Raw genomic sequence first — 14,877 nt, 5'->3', positions numbered from 1 at the left:
TAAGGTGTCAATCACTCCCTTTAAGCTTCCCAGGGTACCAACTCTAAGAACCAGGTGGATGGATGGAGAGAGGATGGAGAGGGTGCATCATTCTCCAGACCAGTATCCTTTTTGGGGGGTGGGTGGGTGGGAGAGACCCATCTGGCCCCTGGGTCCCCCTCGGCTGCCCCCTGGCGGTGGTTGGTTGGAGAGGTGCCCCTGAATGGCTCCCTCCCTCCCTTCCCCAGCCCTCCCCTTCCCCTCCCTGGGCATCCCTCCCTCTCCCCTGGCCGGAGCCAAGCAGCGCAGCGCAGGCGGGGCAGAAGGAGCCGGGGGAGAGGCGAGGCATCCTCGCCCGCCCATTTCCGCGGAGGCTGCACCGGGTCAGATGAGCCGGGCGGGCCGAGCCAGCGGCGGCTGAAAACAGCTGCAACAGCTGCAGAAGCGGCGGCGGTGGGAAGCCAGGCGGGCGGCGGCGGAGCTTCCTTTCCCGGCCGAGCCGAGCGGCTGTGGTTGCTTCTGCTCCGGGGGAGACGCTGCCCCACCATGGACGAAGACGGAGGAGGAGGAGGAGGAGGAAGCGGTGAGTTGCCAAGGCCGGCCGCGGCTGGCGTTGCATCCGAGCCGGGCGAGCCGCTCCGGGCGAAAGGAGGCTGGGGAGGGGGCTCAGAGAGAGGGGTTTCCTCCCCCCCCACTCCAACTCCGTGCCGCGTCGGGGTCGGACGAGAGTGCCTCTGAGCGCGTGCAGAGGGGCACCCCAAGATTTCAAGACGGGCATTTTTAAGAGGCGCCTTTTGGGGGAGACTGGAGGGAGCGCAGATGGAGGGCTTTCCCCCCCCCCATTTCCTTCCCATGTTGGGGTCGGGCGAGAGTGCCTCTGAGTGCGTGCAGAGGGGCACCCCAAGATTTCAAGCTGGGCATTTTTAAGGGGCGCCTTTTGGGGGAGACTGGAGAGGGGGGAGCGCAGATGGAGGGCTTCCCCCCCCATTTCCTTCCCATGTTGGGGTCGGACGAGAGTGCCTCTGAGCGCGTGCAGAGAGGCACCCCAAGATTTCAAGACGGGCATTTTTAAGGGGCGCCTTTTGGGGGAGACTGGAGAGGGGGGAGCGCAGATGGAGGGCTTCCCCCCCCATTTCCTTCCCATGTTGGGGTCGGACGAGAGTGCCTCTGAGCGCGTGCAGAGGGGCACCCCAAGATTTCAAGACGGGCATTTTTAAGGGGCGCCTTTTGGGGGAGACTGGAGAGGGGGGAGCGCAGATGGAGGGCTTTCCCCCCCATTTCCTTCCCATGTTGGGGTCGGGCGAGAGTGCCTCTGAGAGCGTACAGAGAGGCACCCCAAGATTTGAAGCCGCGCATTCTTAGGGGGGCGCCTTTGGAGGGGAGGGAGAGGAGGCAGCCCAGGTGTTTCCCCCCCCCAATCTCCGTCCCGTGCTGGGGTCGGACGAGAGTGCCTCTGAGCGCGTGCAGAGGGGCACCCCAAGATTTCAAGACGGGCATTCTTAAGGGGCGCCTTTTGGGGGAGACTGGAGAGGAGGGAGCGCAGATGGAGGGCTTTCCCCCCCATTTCCTTCCCATGTTGGGGTCGGACGAGAGTGCCTCTGAGCGCGTGCAGAGGGGCACCCCAAGATTTCAAGCTGGGCATTCTTAAGGGGCGCCTTTTGGGGGAGACTGGAGAGGGGGGAGCGCAGATGGAGGGCTTTCCCCCCCATTTCCTTCCCATGTTGGGGTCGGACGAGAGTGCCTCTGAGCGCGTGCAGAGGGGCACCCCAAGATTTCAAGACGGGCATTTTTAAGGGGCGCCTTTTGGGGGAGACTGGAGAGGGGGGAGCGCAGATGGAGGGCTTTCCCCCCCATTTCCTTCCCATGTTGGGGTCGGGCGAGAGTGCCTCTGAGAGCGTACAGAGAGGCACCCCAAGATTTGAAGCCGCGCATTCTTAGGGGGGCGCCTTTGGAGGGGAGGGAGAGGAGGCAGCCCAGGTGTTTCCCCCCCCCCCAATCTCCGTCCCGTGCTGGGGTCGGACGAGAGTGCCTCTGAGCGCGTGCAGAGGGGCACCCCAAGATTTCAAGACGGGCATTCTTAAGGGGCGCCTTTTGGGGGAGACTGGAGAGGAGGGAGCGCAGATGGAGGGCTTTCCCCCCCATTTCCTTCCCATGTTGGGGTCGGACGAGAGTGCCTCTGAGCGCGTGCAGAGGGGCACCCCAAGATTTCAAGCTGGGCATTCTTAAGGGGCGCCTTTTGGGGGAGACTGGAGAGGGGGGAGCGCAGATGGAGGGCTTTCCCCCCCATTTCCTTCCCATGTTGGGGTCGGACGAGAGTGCCTCTGAGCGCGTGCAGAGGGGCACCCCAAGATTTCAAGACGGGCATTTTTAAGGGGCGCCTTTTGGGGGAGACTGGAGAGGGGGGAGCGCAGATGGAGGGCTTTCCCCCCCATTTCCTTCCCATGTTGGGGTCGGGCGAGAGTGCCTCTGAGAGCGTACAGAGAGGCACCCCAAGATTTGAAGCCGCGCATTCTTAGGGGGGCGCCTTTGGAGGGGAGGGAGAGGAGGCAGCCCAGGTGTTTCCCCCCCCCAATCTCCGTCCCGTGCTGGGGTCGGACGAGAGTGCCTCTGAGCGCGTGCAGAGGGGCACCCCAAGATTTCAAGACGGGCATTCTTAAGGGGCGCCTTTTGGGGGAGACTGGAGAGGAGGGAGCGCAGATGGAGGGCTTTCCCCCCCATTTCCTTCCCATGCTGGGGTCGGACGAGAGTGCCTCTGAGCGCGTGCAGAGGGACACCCCAAGATTTGAAGCCGCGCATTCTTAAGGGGCGCCTTTTTGGGCGGGGGACTGGAGAGAAGGGACCGCAGATAGAGGGGTCTGCCGCCCTCTCCCCCCCCCCGCCCGGTGCCGGGGTCGGACGAGAGTGCCTCTGAGCGCGTGCAAAGAGGCTCTCCAAGATTTCACGTCGGGCATTCTTGGGGGAAGGGGCGCCTTTTTGTGGGGTGCTGGGGAGGAAGGAGCCGGGCAAAGTAGACTCCCGGGAGAGGGGCGGTAGGCGATTCTCCCCTCTCCCCCAGTTTGAGGGTTTGGGTTTTGGGATGGGGGGGTGGAGGAATCGTGAACACGCTTCGGTAGGTTCCCACGATCCGGCTTGGCACGGGAAGGCGAAAGACCAGCCAAAGCGCTTAACACGGTTTAGGGTTGGCGTCTCTGTGCGTGATCCCCAGGGCTGTGGGCTGATGGAGGTGGATTCTCTTGTGGGACACACACACGCACACACACACACACAAACACACGTGATTCAAGCCTGTGCGGGACGCCGCGGAGTAAATAGCTTGAGCTCAGCAAAGTCGGAACACGACAGGCTGGCCTTTGGGTGCCGCTGTGCCAACCTGCCCCTCTGCTCTGGGGTCAAGGATGATGGGAGCTGGAGTCCAGTTGAAGTCTCCTATCCCCGGGGTGCAGCCAGAGATAGTTTCACGGTTTGGGAAGCTTGCTAATCATATTGGGGAGCCTGCTATGAATAGTTCGTGTGGAAGTGGTGATTTTAGAATGGGAATCTGGGCATTTGGGTTCCTCTCGTGCGGGGGGGGGGTGATCTCTAGATTTTAGACACCCCCACCCCAAATTCTGTTCTCAACCTCCCTCCCCCCATGGATTCCTGCCCCCAACCTGTCTCCATTTCTATCGGCGTGGAAGGACTTGGCACCACACTGCATGCTCTTTTTTCCCCCTGTCAATGTTGTGCATGTGATTTCTGACGCTGTGGATTTTGATCCGGGCTCCTGGTGGCCTCAGTTGAACCGAATTGATTATTAAAAAAACGTCCCCCCCCCCATCGCCCCGAATTTCTGGCCCTGCTTGGTTTGTAAAAAGATCCGCTTGATTTGCAGCTTGCTTGATTTGGATAAGCCAGAATTGGAGGGTGGGAAAAAATGGAAAATAACCAGGCCTTTTTCCCCCCCTTCTGACATTCCTTCTTCTGTTGGTTGACCAGGATTAGAGATAAAATCCTGGTTTTGGCCTTTGTTCTCCTGAATGGCCGGAGTTGCAGTGACTGCAGTTTCAGTTCAGTTTCACATTTAAACACACACACACACACACCTGAATTAATAAGCTGTGTTAAAAACAACCCTGGATTTGCATAACAATCTAAAACCCCAAACAACCTTCCTTCATCTGCATAACATCAAAGCCTGCTGATCCATATTCTGGAGATCGGATCTGTGTGTGTTCGTTTTTTAGCTCCATGCTGAGAATTTAAAAAAACATCTGTATCCCAGCACATCTGGAAAAGCAGAGATGCTTGGATCAATTACTGGGGGAATTTTGAGTTTTGTGGTCAAGTTGTCTTTTCTTACCCAACTGGGCAGATTCCCCAAAAACCAAGGGCCAACTTTTGAGTCTAGATGTCGATGGATGGTTGCAAGAATTTAGTTTCGTCTTAGTGGATAAAGCACCAGGCTAGAAACCAGGTGACGGTGAATTCTAGTCCTGTCTTGGGTATGAAAGCCAGCTGGGTGACTTTGGGCCAGTCATCAGGAGATGGAGAGTTCTAGTCCTGCCTTAGGAATGAAAGCTGGCTGGGTGACTTTGGACCAATCACCAGGAGATGGAGAGTTCTAGTCCTGCCTTAGGAATGAAAGCTGGCTGGGTGACTTTGGACCAATCACCAGGAGATGGAGAGTTCTAGTCCCGCCTTAGGCATGAAAGTCAGCTGTGTGACTACTGGTTCTGTAGGCGTGGCTTGGTGGGTGTGGCTTGGTGGGCGTGGCTTGGTGGGCGTGGCAGGGAAAGGATACTGTAAAATCTCCATTCCCTCCCCACTCCAGGGGAAGGATATTGCAAAATCCCCATTCCCTCCCCACTCCAGGGGAAGGATACTGCAAAATCCCCATTGCCTCCCCACTCCAGGGGAAGGATACTGCAAAATCTCCATTCCCTCCCCACTCCAGGGGAAGGATACTGCAAAATCCCCATTCCCTTCCCACTCCAGGGGAAGGATACTGCAAAATCTCCATTCCGTCCCCACTCCAGGGAGAGGATACTGCAAAATCTCCATTCCCTCCCCACTCCAGGGGAAGGATACTGCAAAATCCCCATTCCCTCCCCACTCCAGGGAAAGGATACTGTACAATCTCCATTCCCTCCACACTCCAGGGGAAGGATACTGTAAAATCTCCATTCCCTCCCCACTCCAGGGGAAGGATATTGCAAAATCCCCATTCCCTCCCCGCTCCAGGGGAAGGATACTGCAAAATCCCCATTCCCCCCCCACTCCAGGGGAAGGATACTGCAAAATCCCCATTCCCTCCCCACTCCAGGGGAAGGATACTGCAAAATCTCCACTCCCACCTCACTCTGGGGCCAGCCAGAAGTGGCATTTGCCGGTTCTCCGAACTACTCAAAGTTTCCGCTACCGGTTCTCCAGAACTTGCTGGATTTCACCCCTGCAAAGACCCCTTTTCCAGATGCTTCTTGCTATCAACCAGCAGCTTGTTTGGAAGACAATGCCACGAATGGGGACTTTCTGGTGGTGATGGTGGGGGGGTGGATAGAAGGGAGTCCTTTGGAAGAATCCAGCTGTAGGGAGCCTGGTCCGATTCGGGTTTGTCTTCCATTCAGTGGGGAAGACAATCAAGAGTTTGTTTTATATGCCGTAATCTAAATTATGGATTTTTCTGCCCCTCCCCCCCGCACTGCGTTTCCCCCTCAAAGGTCAACTGTTTCTGAAAAGAAGAAAAATGAAAGCTTAGTTGTGTCCGGGGGTTGGAAAAAGTAATGAATGAATGCTTGATTAGGCCTGGAGATAAAGATCCTATAGAAATGGAGAAAGATGGACGGAGGGCCATCTGGAGAGAGAGGTTTCTGCTTTCGTAGAGTCGATTTGTGCTGGTGGTATCAATGCCAACCATAAATGGTATAGTTTCTTGTTTTGGGACATAGGGCAACCATTGTCTGCTATTTCCCCCCCCCCCCCAGTTGCTGGTTGGACATGCCCAAAACTTTGTTACTTTTAACTAACAACCACTGTCAGTTTGTATATCCTCTTGTTAGTTTTGAAGTCGTGTCCGACCCATCGCGACCCCATGGACAACGTTCCTCCAGGCCTTCCTGTCCTCTACTATCCTCTGGAGTCCATTTAAGCTCACGCCGACTACTTCGGTGACTCCATCCAGCCACCTCCTTCTCTGTCGTCCCCTTCTTCTTTTGCCCTCCATCGTTCCCAGCATGAGGCTCTTCTCCAGGGAGTCCTTCTTCCTTCTCATGAGGTGGCCAAAGTCTTTGAGTTTCCTCTTCAGGATCTGACCTTCTAAAGAGCAGTTCAGGGTTGATCTCCTCTAGGACTGACCAGTTGGATGGCCTTGCAGTCCAAGGGACTCAATGCAGGAGTCTTCTCCAGCGCCAGAGCTCAAAGGCCTCCATTCTTTGGTGCTCAGCCTTCCTTATGGTCCAACCTTCACAGCCATACTTTGCATTACATCTTACTAAGGATTTATTTAATCATGATTTGTTCAATAGACCATTAAGTGGCGGGTTAAGCTTTCGGCTTAGTGGATGGGCAGATCAAGTTTTATGACTGTAGGTGAAGTTTTATGACTGTAGATAATCCATGAATGGATTCTTCCGTAAGCTTTAATTTAAACAAACAATGGCTTGCTATGATACGAGAACCGAGCAAGCGATCATTTTTATACATCGCACCCAAGTCAGTGTTTTTTTCAACCGTGGCAATTTTAAGATGTGTGGACTTCAACTCCCAGAATTCTCCAATCAGTACCTAACCAATTCCCAGAATTCTCCATGCTGGCTGGGGAATTCTGGGAGTTGAAGTCTGCCCATGGGGGAGGGGAGCTCGGGGTGGTGGTGGTCATGTGTGCAAGCGTGCGGGTGGGGCGCACAGGATGGGGGGTCACACATTATGGGCGTGCGCATGCTTTCAGCACGCAGCAATTAAAAGATTAGCTGTCAATGCGCTAGGGGATCGGACTTGCCACGTTCCCTGCTTCCCCACTCTAGTGGGTGGGGTAGATGTGACCTACAAGAGATGGTCATTCATGGTCCCAAGCCATGAAGGGCTGTAAAGGTGACGACCAGCACCTTGAATTGGCACCCGGGGAAATGGTTTCTTTCGGTGTGAGGAAATCCACCCGTAAAATATTCATGGAGCCATGGGCGCCTGTCTTTTTAGCAGCTCTGACGGCAACATCTAGAGATGTTCCTCAGATGAAAAGCTGCACCAGGCTGAAGATGCTGCAGGAGAAGCCGAAGGAGAAGCGAGAGGTCTTCCCTCCCCCGCACCACCTTTCTGAAAGTGTTGCAGAACGAATAAGCAAAGCCTCTTGATGTGGTTTCCTTTTGTTTTCACACCTCTAACGTGCTCACACACAGAGCCACACTTTGGATGTAGTCGTCTCTACGTCCCTCCTTTCGCTCTGTCCTTTCACGGAGCAGTGATCCTTGAACATCATTATTGTGATACGGTTTGATTGGTTCAAGGCCGGGGGAAATTGAGCTGCGGGTGGCGTTTCTGCTTTCAGCTAGAATTAGAAGAGAATAGAGTTGGAAGGGACCTTGGAGGTCTTCTAGTCTAACCTGCTGTTTAGGCAAGAAGCCCTACACTACTTCAGACAAATGGTTATCCAACATCTTCTTAAAAACTTCCAGTGTTGGGGCATTCACAACTTCTGGAGGCAACTTCTGTTCCACTGGTTAATTGTTCTATCTGTCAGGAAATTTCTCCTCAGTTCTAAGCTGCTTCTCTCCTTGATTAGTTTCCACCCCTTATTTTCCTGTCCTTTAAGATGAGCCGAGGTGGCACAGTGGTTAGAGTGCAGCACTGCAGGCCACTTCAGCTGAACTGCAGTTCAGCAGTTCGGCTGTTCAAATCTCACCGGCTCAGGGTTGACTCAGCCTTCCATCCTTCCGAGGTGGGTAAAATGAGGACCCGGATTGTTTTGGGGGCAATATGCTGACTCTGTAAACCGCTTAGAGAGGGCTGAAAGCCCTATGAAGCGGTATATAAGTCTAACTGCTATTGCTATTTAATTTTTTCCTACTCCGACCGTCTCTACTAATCCCTGCCTTTTTACTCAAGACGTTTGACAGTTCTCTTGAGCTGACAGATGCTCCGTATAGCGAAATATGGCTTGGCAGGGCTGTGTTTCCCTCTTTTTTCTTGGCACGCCGTTCGCGAGAAAGCCATGTGTGCGTCGCTTTTTTCTCTCCTCTTCTGCTACTCCTTGGAGATTTACCCGAAGAAAGGAACAGCTCAACCTGTTGGTTGCTACGAAGGACAAAGACTCCCTGTTTATGTCTGGAGCGAACATCTGAGTTGGGTTTCTTCGGTTTCCTTTTGGAGGTTTGTGAAACCTGGTGGTTCTGAGCCGTTCTTTACAGAACCCAAACCAAGCACCAATGCAGTTTGTTACAATGCAAACGGTTGCAGGAACTGGGCCTGGCTAGTCTAGTGAAGAGAAGGACCAGGGGAGACAGGAGAGCATCTTCTAATATTTGAGGGGCTGCCACAGAGAGGAGGGGGGGGTCAAGCTATTCTCCAAGGTACCCCAAGGCCAGGCAAGGAATAATGGATGGAAACTGATCAAGGAGAGATTCAACCTGGAAATAAGGAGGAATTTGCTGACAGTGAGAACCCTCAGCCCCATGGAACAGAAGTTGCCTTCAGAAGTTGTGGGAGCTTCATCCCTGGAGGCTTTCAAGAAGAGACTGGACTGTCGTTTGTCAGAAATGGTGTAGGGTCTCCTGCTTGGGCGGGGTGGGTGGGTGGGACTAGATGACCTATAAGGTCCCTTCCAACTCTCTTAATATGTACTTGAATCTGTGTTAATAGCAATAGCAATCGCAATAGCAGTTAGACTTATATACCGCTTCATAGGGCTTTCAGCCCTCTCTAAGCGGTTTACAGAGTCAGCATATGGCCCCCAACAACAATCCAGGTCCTCATTTTACCCACCTCGGAAGGATGGAAGGCTGAGTCAACCCTGAGCCGGTGAGATTTGAACAGCCGAACTGCCGAACTAGCAGTCAGCTGAAGTAGCCTGCAGTACAGTACTCTAACCACTGCGCCACCTTTACCTAAGGTAAAGGTAGACTCCGTAAAAATACAGATATGACCATCGCATGCTGATTAGTGCACATTCAAAGTGACGAAAAGTTATTCTAAGCGTAGGTAAATCTAACCACGAGATACTCCTTGATTTACAACTGGAACTTTGTCGTTAAGCTATGTGGTCCTTAAGTTAGTTGGCCTCAATTTGGGACTCTGGTGGGGTCATAAATCGTATAAATTTCTAAATCATAAATTTCTAAGGCTGGATTCACGGAACGCCAAAATATATCCCGCGGTTGTTTTGATTTCGCCAGTTGTGTGAATCGAGACAACTGTGGTTTTGCAGGGATTATGTGTTGAATGTGTGAGGCGAGGCGTTTTTCACGGAGCCAGAAAATATTTAAGTGAATCTCTTCCGGAGATATTTGGGCGGTCAAAAATTCTCAATAGATTTGAACCATCCAAATCATATTTCCCTCTCCCTTTTTGGATATTGCTTCAATTCTCCGACATTTCTTTTTCCTGGCGAACTAGAGGTCTGGAAACCTCAAAAAGCTAAAAATATATGTTATTTATGAAGCACAAAAAGAAAGTACTGAGAGGTTATAAGCCTTAAGAGTAAGTTAAAGGCGAATATGAAGCTTCTTGTGGAAATGCAGGCAGGAAATACACATGGTCTTCTGTGTAATTAATCAAAGGGATAAATTACAGATATTTTCCTATAAGGGCCAGGCAAGATTAATCTACCGTATTTTTCGGAGTATAAGACACAGCTTTTTCCCTCGAAAAAGAGGGTGAAAATCTGGGTGCGTCTTATACACTGAATGCAGCATATTTGGCCTCCCGAAATCCCGTCCCCTTTGCAAAAATGGCTGTGCATAGCCTTTAGGAGGCTTATAGCGTGCTCCTGGGGACTGGGGAGGGCAGAAATGAGCGAAAAATGGGCTGATTTTTGCTCAATTTTGCCCCACAGCCCTCAGGAGCTCTCTATAAGCCTCCTAATGCCCTTTCTGACAAAAAATGGGCCTGTTTTCGCAAAAAACGGACTGTGTTTTGCTCATTTGGGGGGGGCACACCCCCAGGAACACTCTACAAGCCTCCTAAAGACTATTTATGCCCTTTAAAAAAAAATGGGTCCATTTTCACAAAAAACGGGCCGTTTTTGGGATGTCTGCAGAGTGCAAAACCTTTTTTTAAAATTTGCCTCTTCAAAATCTTGGTGCGTCTTATACTGCGGTGCATCTTATACTCTGAATAATACGGTATATAACTGGACACTCCAGTTATAGTTTTCAAAGCGCTCACATATCCCCCTTCAACGTTCAATTTACTTAGGAGTATTTTTGTATTCTGGACGCAAATAATCATCTCCATCGGCTATCCTTTTTAGCCCGAGCTTCAAAAACCCGTCAGAGCTGAGAATGAGAAACTAAACAGCTGATATATTTAATTATAGAAAGAACTGCATTCAAAAGAGCCAGCAGGAGCCTTAAAAAAACCTTGAGGATATTTGCTTTCATTAAAAAAAGAAAAACACGCTTAGTCCGTAAGGCTACGGCTACAAAATATTTACATCCACATTCTGGAATTCAAGACACAGGTGTAAAAACACCTCTGCCTTTCCTGCCATTTTCGACTCTAAAATATGGGAGGTGTTCCAAATATTTGCAGGGGCCCTTTTCAGAAAGGGTCAAGAGCCAAGGAGAAATGGGGGAAGCGTCTTTAAAAACTGCACTCCCGTATTATTAGTCAAATTCAAACAAGTTTGTTGCAGGTACGGATTTTAAGCCCCCACCCCCCACCCCCAAGAAATGCCGAACAAATCAAGAAAATGGTAAAATAGAAATTGCACGTCAAAAATATAAACATTAAAAAACAAAAAAAACACCACACCGGTAAAAACGGAGCGAAATTCACCTAATAAATCTCTCGCTTAGCCACAAAAATGGGGGGGGGGGGGGGGTTGAACCGTAATCGTACTACCTTGTATTTTTTTTCCCTACGTGTTTGCACTCCGGTGGGAAAACTGCATTAATTCAGTATTGCCTAAGTGTGCTTGCGATATCCTTGCGTGCATTGTGGGTGCCTTCCAAACAAACACTTGCAAATAATACAAAGTTCATTTCTGCACACAGATCTTCTCGATGCATTGGGGGGGGGGGGGGGGAATATGGCTCAGCCCCACTGAAGTAGTAGACCATACCAGGAAATCAACTCCACGGGAAAGCTTAAACCGCTTTGACTGAGATTGGCTATAAAAACAGAATTTTGCATCGCCTCTCCTTTTTAATATGCTTTAATATGTTTAGGGAGGCGTCTGTCTGAGCCGCTTCCGAATGTTATCTCATTGCTCTGGAGTTTAAAAACACGTTTCCGCCCCTTAGGCCTAGGGGTAAACGTTGCTTCATATAGGTAGTCCTTATAAAGGGGAATATTTGTCGTTCAGGGTTGAAATGAGGGGGTCCTTAATGCTCTCTGAGCTTGGTGGTTTTCTTGCAGACGTTTCATGACCCAACTAGGGAACATCATCAGTGCTAGAAGGGAGTGGAGGGAAGGCTGTGAGGTCCTTAATGCTCTCTGAGCTTGGTGGTTTTCTTGCAGACGTTTCATGACCCAACTAGGGAACATCATCAGTGCTAGAAGGGAGTGGAAGGAAGGCTGTGAGGTCCTTAATGCTCTCTAAGCTTGGTGGTTTTCTTGCAGACGTTTCATGACCCAACTAGGGAACATCATCAGTGCTAGAAGGGAGTGGAGGGAAGGCTGTGAGGTCCTTAATGCCCTCTGAGCTTGGTGGTTTTCTTGCAGACGTTTCAGGACCCAACTAGGGAACCTCATCAAGGCTACAAGGGAGTGGGATTTGTGGAGTGTGGAAGGAGGAGGAGAATTGGGAGGTTCTTCACTAGACTAGCCAAGCCCAGTTCCTGCAACCGTTCATCGCATGTTTTAGCCTCCAGTCCTCTAATCATCCTGGTTGCTCTTCTCTGCACTCTTTCTAGAATCTCAACATCTTTTTTATAGTGTGGGGACCAAAACTGGATGCAGGATTCTAGGCGTGGTCTTATTTGTGTGTGTGTGTGCTGCAGGGGTGGGTTCCAGCTTCTTTTACTGCTGGTTCGCTCAGGGACGCGCCAGCAGTGGTTGGTGGCGGCACAAAAACCTAATACAATCCTTAGTCCCTTCCAGCCAGTGGTGGGTTTCAAATTTTTTTAGAAACTCTTCTGTAGGTGTGGCCTACTTTGTGGGAGTGGCTTGCCAGCCATGTGACCGGGTGGGAGTGGCTTGCCAGCCATGTGACTGGGTGGGCATGGCCAACTTGTAAAATGTGGTGAAACTCACTTAACAATGCTCTTGCTTAGCAACCAAAACGTTGGCTCAGAAACTCTGGATTTGAAGCACACAAGTCTTAAAGCTGTCAAGTTACAGAACCCTTGCACCCCTAACTCTTTAGAAAAAAAAGCCCAGGGTGTTCAAACTTGACAGCTTTAAGACTTGTGGACTTCAACTCCCAGAATTCCTCCTCCAGTCATGTTGGCTCAGGAACTCTGGCATTGAAGCGTGCCAGTCTTAAAGCTGTCAAGTTACAAGACCCTTGCACCCGAACCCTTTAGAAAAAAAACCCAGGGGTGTTCAAACTTGACAGCTTTAAGACTTGTGGACTTCAACTCCCAGAATTCCTCCTCTCGCTCTTCATCTTGATGATGTGCAGACGGGCGGGGAGAGGGAGCTGGAACCGGTTCTAAATGGCACTGTAGATTTGTGGAACCTCTTCTATAGAAGAGGTTAGAACTGGCAGGAACCCACCCCTGGTGTGCTGATACTGTCTATTTGCAGCCCTTGAATTCTCCTCTGCAGTGGAAACCCTCCCCCGCTAACTGAAAAGTTTGTGGGTCAACAGGATAAGCCTTGGACGCGTCTGTTGGGCAAATGCATCCGAGACATCCTTCATCCCCCTTCCCCGCCATCTGGTAACCTTACATGTAACTAGTGCCGCATTGAGGGCGACGGCGTGTCTCGAAAATAGCTGCAAATATTGTTTATAGATCAGCTGCTGCAATCTAGGTTCAATGCAAGCGAATTGGAAAGTATGCAGCTGGGCCTTAACAGCTGTTAGGTATTTTCTCCTGCGTCTCTCTCTCTCTCTCTCTCTCTCTCTCTCTCCCTCCTCTCTCTTTCTCCTCTCTCTCTCTCCCCCCCCCTCTCTCTCAAATGAAACGTTCGGCGCAGGAGAATGTGCATCGTCCCAGCTTTCTCTCCATCCGCTGGTACAAATTGTTCTGGAAAGTTCCGAACAGAAGAAAAATTTAAGGCAAAGTTTAGGTCCAGCAGATTAAAGTTAAGAGTAGAAGGAGAGATCATAATGCACCAAAGACAAATTCCTCGTGTGTCCAATCACATTTGGCCAAGAAATGAATTCTGTTCTGTTCTGTTCTGTTCTATTCTATTCTATTCTAAACTCTTATTCTATTCTATTTTCTATTCTATTCTATTTTCTATTCTATTCTTTCTATTTTCTATTCTATCCTATCCTATCCTATCCTATCCTATCCTTTCTCCTTCCTTCCATTCTATTCTATTCTATTCTATTCTCCTATCCTATCCCATCCTTTCTCCTTTCTCCTTTCTCTATTCTTTTCTATTCTTCATTCCATTATTCTATTCTATTATCTATCCTACTCTACCCTACCCTACCCTACCCTACCCTACCCTATCCTATCCTATCCTATCCTATCCTATCCTATCCTATCCTATCCTATCCTATCCTTTCTCCTTTCTTCTTTCTCTATTCTTTTCTATTCTTCATTCCATTATTCTATTCTATTATCCTATCCTATCCTACCCTTTCTCCTTCCTTCTTTCTCTATTCTATTCTATTCTATTCTATTCTATTCTATTCTATTCCATTGCATTTCATTCCATTCCCTTCCATAGCTTACGGCCACAACTGAGCCCCAAATTTATGCTGCAAAGCGAGACATCAATTCAGCGAATTTTACCCCCTTGCACAACACGTCTTGCCACTGTTGTTAAGTGAATCACTGCAGCGCTTCAGTTAGTCACAGTGTTGTTAAGTGAATCTGGCTTCCTTATTGAGCTTGCTTGTCGGAAGGTCACAAAAGGCGATCATGGGATCTCAGGATCATGTCATAAAGCCGAGTCCGGTTGCCAAGCATCTGGATTTTGAGCACGTGTCCGCGGGGATGCCGCAGCAGTCGTGAGTGTGAAAAAAGGGTCATAACCAAGTCACCGTTTTCAGTGCCGTTGTAACTTTGGACGGTCAGCAAATGAAATGTGGCAAAACGAGGACTTCGTTGTAATCCGAGTTTAGACTGAGACGGCATCCGGGACCACCCAAAACAGATCTTAATTACGGTGGGAGGCTGTGCAGGAGACACAATTCTTGGGTTTTTTTCCTTCTTCTCACCGCTGGATTCACAGGGTGGTCAAATACCTTGGCGCCATTTATTGGCACCGCTGGTATTTGTTTAGTTTGGATTCGGGCACGTGTGAAGCTAGCCTTTTGTGGTTTAGACAATAAACTGTGGTTTGGTAAATGCTAGGTTGGTGAGTTTGTCCGAGGGCGGCTCCTGGCTCGGCACGCTAAGCCAAACACAACATACCACATCGTAGGGCTTGAGCTAAGCCTGAGAAACGTCCAGCTGTGGCAGCTTTGAGGTAAACACGGAAGGAACAGAGGACATGTGATTGCAAAAAGCCAGATTTTTATTCAACTTATCCTAAACGGCTGACTCAGGCCGGCTGATTTCCTGCTTTATAGCCCTTTGAACGTTCTTTTGGTCCATTATTTCAGATTACAGATTAACAAGAGTTGGAGGGGACCTCATAGGTCGT

At 50.3% G+C, this 14,877-nt stretch overlaps 1 protein-coding gene across 2 annotated transcripts in view; it reads left to right on the top strand.

The window, feature by feature from the left end:
* Positions 1–345: 345 nt before the first annotated feature.
* CYTH3 (cytohesin 3) overlaps positions 346–14,877 on the top strand; it is a 68,321-nt gene continuing 53,789 nt past the window's right edge. The window contains exon 1 of one of the 2 annotated variants that reach the window (XM_032230716.1): positions 346–562. In XM_032230716.1, coding sequence (XP_032086607.1) covers positions 526–562 — 37 coding nt within the window. In that variant the 5' untranslated portion in view covers positions 346–525. Of the gene's footprint in view, positions 563–3,181; positions 3,429–14,877 lie in introns of those variants that run through there. The other variant, XM_032230715.1, reaches the window with a different exon arrangement.

Source organism: Thamnophis elegans, chromosome 14, assembly GCF_009769535.1.
Source record: "Thamnophis elegans isolate rThaEle1 chromosome 14, rThaEle1.pri, whole genome shotgun sequence".
Taxonomy (NCBI): domain Eukaryota; kingdom Metazoa; phylum Chordata; class Lepidosauria; order Squamata; family Colubridae; genus Thamnophis; species Thamnophis elegans.
Note: the sequence above shows the minus strand (reverse complement) of the source record. Positions and strands in the feature narration are given on the sequence as shown.